At 34.6% G+C, this 6,249-nt stretch overlaps 1 protein-coding gene across 1 annotated transcript; it reads left to right on the top strand.

Annotated features, from left to right (window-relative positions):
- The first annotated feature begins 2,141 nt into the window (after nucleotides 1-2,141).
- On the top strand, nucleotides 2,142-3,010 carry LOC107860814 (nuclear polyadenylated RNA-binding protein 3). Its single transcript, XM_016706303.2, has one exon. It carries the CDS (start codon nucleotides 2,285-2,287, stop codon nucleotides 2,795-2,797), a length of 513 nt encoding a protein of 170 aa, XP_016561789.1. The 5' UTR covers nucleotides 2,142-2,284; the 3' UTR covers nucleotides 2,798-3,010.
- Nucleotides 3,011-6,249: the final 3,239 nt, after the last annotated feature.

The raw sequence follows: 6,249 nt of genomic DNA, 5'->3' as shown, positions 1-6,249 counted from the left end.
CCCCACTAAGTGGGAATACACTGGGTTTGTTGTTGTTGTTGTTGTTGATTTGATATTTTAATCAAATGTTCTTATTCATATCTTGCAGATTCATGATCATGACATCCTAAGAGCTGATTAAGAAAAGATTATTACAAGACTTTTGGGAATGAGAAACGTGACGAATCACCTCCCTTCAGTCAAGAAATACACTATAAAAATGTCTTAAATGTGAATTTTTATGAAATTTCAAATATTATTATAGGGTTTAAGTACAATTTGGTAATAGGCTTTAAAATATTTACTGAATTTCAAATATTACTGTAAAAATTTTAGTTATTTTCCATTTATACGAATGAATTGTTTATTAATTTAGTGAATGTTTATTAATTCATCAATTGTCCAACAACTATTTTGAGTCATTTTACTAAACTTAAAGCCGTAAGTCACTAACCATAATATGACGCGTATGGATAAGGATAATGAAAAACACTATAAATGCAATAATGAATTATAGTAAGAAAAAATAATAAGGAGTCATACCATGTCATTTTGCACTTCCTAAAACCTCAAAGTGAACTAGCTTCACAATATTTTATAATTGAAATGTGATAAAATTCAATAAGTTCATTAGTCTTGTAAGAATTCAGAGGAATCATAATTTTTTTTCTCTTTTAAATTATTGATTTTTTTCACTCTCTTATGTGTTATTAAACTAGCAATATGTTTAATAAATTCTTTTCATTAAATAGTTTTACATTTCATTTATCATTTTAATCTTATATAATTTTTGTATAACTGCGCGAAGCGCGGACAAGTACCCTAATCCTAATAATATAGAAAACATTCATGTGCATATTGTTGGGAATTTCAAAGACTTAAAACTATTAGATGGGGAGTAGTGTGAATTGAGAAATTGAAAGAAATAAAACGGATGAAAGTGAGTTTTACAAAGGTCATTTCTACCACATTGATGAGGAAGAGGAGAATTTTTGTGTTTATATTGACACCCCCCTAGCACTATTGTTATTATTGCTTAGTTCGACCTTTGCTGAGTGATTTAATTGATAAACTTTTTATTAATTTTTTTTTAATTATTTTTTCATAATGATTTTTACTAAGCAGCTTCCTGACAAACACTATTATTAATGAATATGTAATCTCTTCTGAACAGACACTCATCGATGAAAAAGTACGGCTGCATCTATCCAAACTCAATCTTGTGGCTATAAATTTCGAGGTTTTACCTTAATTTTCACTTTCAGAAAATTTAATATTACTCTAAAGACTCTTCTGTATTATATGCTTCTACATTACTTTTTAAAACACCCAAAATTATAAGTGTGATTCTGCTTTGTTGTTTGAGTTCGTCGGAGTTTTATAAGTTGTGCTGCCGCTCTTATAGAAACGTTTTGAGTTCTACTTTGAGAAGAAGTAATTCAGTACCTTGACATCAGTGAGAGAATAATAATTTTTAAATGATATACACATAACTGGTGGGCTCGAAAATTTTTCTTTTCTATATTTTCTGATTATAAACATAATATATTTATTGTATTACTACTTGAACATAAAGAATAACACATATAAACATAAAAATATCAATTATACTATATACATTGATGAAATAATTGATATTTATCTTTTTGTCAATTCTCGATTATATATACATGATGAGATTCGTTTTTATTTTTAGTTCAATATCTTTAATTTGATCTTGGATTTTTTGATTGATTCAATCAAATTTGTATGAGGAAAATCCTGTATGGGATAAAGAACTCTTGATAAGCTAATTGTATATTCATGATTCAAATCACTAACTAAAAATAAATGAGTATTTATCATATCACATATTTTTTGTAATATTTAATTTTACTGAAGCAACTAAATAGGCGCTGGATAATAAATTTTATATATATTTTTTGTTTTATTTAAAATTAAAGAAGTTGGAGTTTAAGATGTAATTGCATTTAATTTATTTTACAAAAAATATTTAAAATGATACTCATAATAAATGTACTTAATAGTAATACTGCTTCAAGTTAATTTTTGAATTTTGATAGCCAACATTTGTTGTTCAAATTAACTTTAAAATATTTTGGAAAAAAGTGAATAATGTTTTATAGGCAAATGGGTCCATAACTGAAAGCTTTCAGTAGATTAGATAATTACTTTTAAGTAAATTGAAATTATTTCCTTAATTTTTTTTTGTTTAACTTGTAGTATAAAAAAAGAGAATTTGAAGCGGTGGGGGAAGAAAAGGCAGTTGAAAGTGAAGAGCAAAACCCTAGTTATTGGGGACAAAATGGCAGAAGCAGGACAAGATGAAGAAGAACACACATTCCCCCTTAAAAGGAATTTACCCGCAGAAGAAGAAGAAGAAGCCGCCATTGCCAAATCCCATGAAGATGAGGCGAACAAGAAGCAAAAACTCGATGATTCGTCGTCAGTCGCCCACTTGAATGAAATCGAAGAGGACGATGATGACTATGAAGAAGGTGAGGATGATGATGATGATGATGAGGAGGAGGAGGAGGAGGAGGAGGAGTCCAATGGAGAGGCGGAAGTCGATCGGAAAGGAAAGGGGATTTTAAGAGATGACAAGGGTAAGGGAAAGTTGATTGAGGACTCCGACTCTGATGATTCTACTGATTTTGGAGGCGAATCTGATGCTGACACCGACACTGACCTCTCCGACGATCTACTCGCCGAGGTCGATTTGGGTAACATTATTCCCTCCAGGACCAGACGTCCTACCCATCGATCTTCCCTTAAGATATCTGATGATCCCGTTAAACCTGATGGTACCGGCGCTTAACTCTGCTTCCAACAAATGATAGTACTTCTTATGTTTAAAAGATTTCTGTATTTAGATAGAGACGTGTCTTTTTAGCTGCTTCTCATCCTCCTACTACAACTACAATGTGGTCGAATAGTTTGTATTTCGACTTTGATCTTTATTTCTCATGTAGTTGGGGAATTACATTACCCTTAAACCAGTTTTATTAATCTGGTTTTTTGCTCTTGTTTACTTTCCTCATAGTCTCAAATATTAAATCTCTACATATACTTCACAAATTGCTATTTGTAGCAAATGCTGCATAGACTTCTATGCAGGCGTTGAGATTGGCTTTATATGAACTCGGTGATGTGCTTATCTCTGAAATTGAAGGCATCAATGTTTCCCGTCTAAGGTAGACACTGAATAGTCTAACAGATGTTTAACATGCCAAGGTAACTATACAACTATGTAAATGCAATATCTGTTGCTTAAATTTCCTCTGGGTAAGCTAATTCCTTCTCAATGCAGTCATTACGTCTCATGCCTAAGGTGCTACTGAATTGTCCGGCATGATGTTGCCACTCTTTCTTATGTTTTTGTACATGCATTTCTTAAAGGAAGAACAGGTCCTTGTTTGGCAATAAGGCTGTTCCGTGTTCTAAGATCTAGGTCTTCAGATGGAATGTGATTCTTGATGTTTAAGAAGCTTGTGTACCGAGTTTTTACTGCTGATTTTGTCATCTCATTACCATTTCATGCATGAAAATTATGATGTTCATAATATTTGTTTAAACCACTTATTTTGGTCGTTCAAGGAAAGACAGTATCTTTAAAATCAAGTGTGTGCTCTTTGCTTTTGCGTAGCTTGAATGATTATCAGTTTTGGTTCGTGACCAGTAAGTTGAAAATGGTCATTGCCTGGGATGTGATCATTGTGAGGGAAAAAGGAGTAGTATGTCATATGATAGTAAGCATCCGGGAGTCTTTAACTCTGCAGAAATCTACAAGTAGGAGGGGCATACATGACCAGGTTATGACTGCAGCGTGCAGGACTTGTGCCTAACGTATCCCCAGGTTATGACTGCTGGGTTTGCTCCTAATGACCCTAATCTGAACCTAAGGAGGATGTCTTTTTGTTGGTTAAATCACTTGACAACTTGTTAGGGATCAAAATGATCACTTGACAACTTGTTGTAACACAACAGTCTATTGAACTGATAGACCAAAGTTTGCTGGGGAATAAGATTTTCAGTGAATATTTGTTTCACTATTACCTGCTGTTTCATTTGAAATGTTTATCTTGATATTTCGCTACCAGTTTTTTCCTTTTGTCATGCTTTGAGCTGACGGTCTATCAGAAACAACCCCTCTACCTTACAAATGTAGGGGTAAGGTTTGCGTACATCCTACCACCCTCCAGACCCTAATTACATTGGGTATGTGGTTATTTGTTTCCAACAAAATATTGACCTCTGAAAAAGCGAAAAGGAATATGGGAGATGCGAGGTGGATTATGCCCCATTTAGGACACTGTGGATGTAATAGATTTGTTTTTTCTCTTCTTCCCAGTAGCATGTTGGATTTTATAATGAAAGTTGCTGATCTGTTTTAATAAAAATTTGAATATATTAACATGTGTTGAGGAAGCTATGTGGATTACAGAGTATGACCATATTTTGGCAACAACGGGGCACCGTTTTTTGACCGTCATCAATGTCCGTTTCCTTCATTAATTTGTTCATTTCTTGTGGTGTTGTATTATTACCAGTCAATGTGACTAGATATTCTTAAGATTGAGAGGGTGATAAACTATTCAGACATAATTTACAGTTATCGACAATTGTGCTGTTTTCTTTGACTTGAATTCCTCCGGAGGGGAGAGCTAATGATGTCAAGTTTGCTGAATCAGTGCTCTCAAATGGAGCATTCTTCCATTAAATAGAAAGGATTCTGTTTTACATGCCTAAGTATCTGCTATTTCTAATTGTAATATCTTTGAGAATATGCTACATAATCCATGATATCTCCTACATATGGAAAGCAATTGACGCCATAATTACATAGATTTGGATGTGTCCAATCATGCTCACAAATGAATGTGTGATCTTGGCAGTTGTTGTTGCCTTGTCCTTCATGTACAACAGATACCTGATGGCTTTTAAAAGAAACGTTTCTTTCTGCTTCACTACAAAAATGTGGGGTAATGCTTTATTTTATGCAATGGAGTCTGTCAATAGATCTGGATAATCTTACTACTGGTTACGTTATTGGTGCTTTGAAGTTTTTATTGCGAAAGTTCATAATTTTGGATTAATATGTGAAACTTGTCCTACTTTGAATATATGACGGTAGGATCTGTTACTTTTAGGCAAGCAAGATGAAGAGCGCGACCGCAATACTTAAATTTTTAATAGAGGAAATGCATTCCATGCTCGACTGCTGCTTTACCAAATAAAGATTTGATTGATTAACGCACGATTTCTGGAATCCAAAAATTAGATTTTTTCTTTTTATTTATTTAAATTAAAAAATTTTCTTAATCAATATATAATATCAAATTGGGACGAGTAAATATCTTATTCCAATACTAAATGACCCCCTAGTATGGTTGGTGGGGGTCGTTTTAATGTATTCTAATCTAATTGAGAAGAGTCCCCTAGTCACTCACCTTGGATACCAAAATATCTTCATATGTAGTCAAATGAAAAAAATAAAGGTATTCAGTGAACAAGACATTAGTTCATTCTCTGAAACAAATGCTAATTAATTAAAAGAACATTAAATACGAAAATAGGGTGAGCCAAAAATGGGAAAATCTGTTTAGTGATTGTGTCTTTTTCACGAAAAATTAGCGAGGAGATTTGTTCCGTTGAGAATGAATTGATCGGATATATATAGTAGCGTATTGGTGATGAGAGTTGATTATGGCGGAGGGGAAGTACTGTTACTTGCCGGAGGAGGTGGTGGAGCACATGTTCCACTACTTGACGTGTCACAGGGATCGGAATGCTGCGTCCCTCGTCTGCAAGTCCTGGTACCACATCGATAGATTCAGCAGATACAGGGTCTTCGTCGGTAATTGCTATGCCGCCACTCCAGAGAGGGTCCTTGTCAGGTTTCCCAGGCTGAAATCCCTGACGCTCAAGGGCATCCCTAGTTCTTATTGGAACCTCCTCCCTCCTCAATCTCAATGGGGAGCCTTTATTCATCCTTGGATTAACACCGGAGGGCTCCATTTGGAGGAGCTTCGTTTGAAGAGGATGGTCGTTTCCGATGACAGCCTCCAACTGATCTCTCAATCATTCCCTAATTTCAAGTCTTTGGTTTTGGTCACATGTCAAGGTTTCTCCACAGATGGTCTTGCCTCCATTGCTTCCAATTGCAGGTCCCCCCCTTCCCCTTCACTCTACCTAGCTATCCCTCCCTTGTAATTGAAACATAACACCGTGCCGGTCGTTCGATAATCTAATTTAGCTTTGTTGCCATGT

The sequence above is a fragment of the Capsicum annuum genome, chromosome 2, assembly GCF_002878395.1.
Source record: "Capsicum annuum cultivar UCD-10X-F1 chromosome 2, UCD10Xv1.1, whole genome shotgun sequence".
NCBI lineage: Eukaryota > Viridiplantae > Streptophyta > Magnoliopsida > Solanales > Solanaceae > Capsicum > Capsicum annuum.
This window is presented reverse-complemented; position numbering and strand designations above follow the sequence as displayed.

Bases quoted from the DNA above. Each gene is read 5' to 3' on its own strand.
- LOC107860814 (XM_016706303.2), top strand. From the start codon at position 2,285: ATGGCAGAAGCAGGACAAGATGAAGAAGAACACACATTCCCCCTTAAA.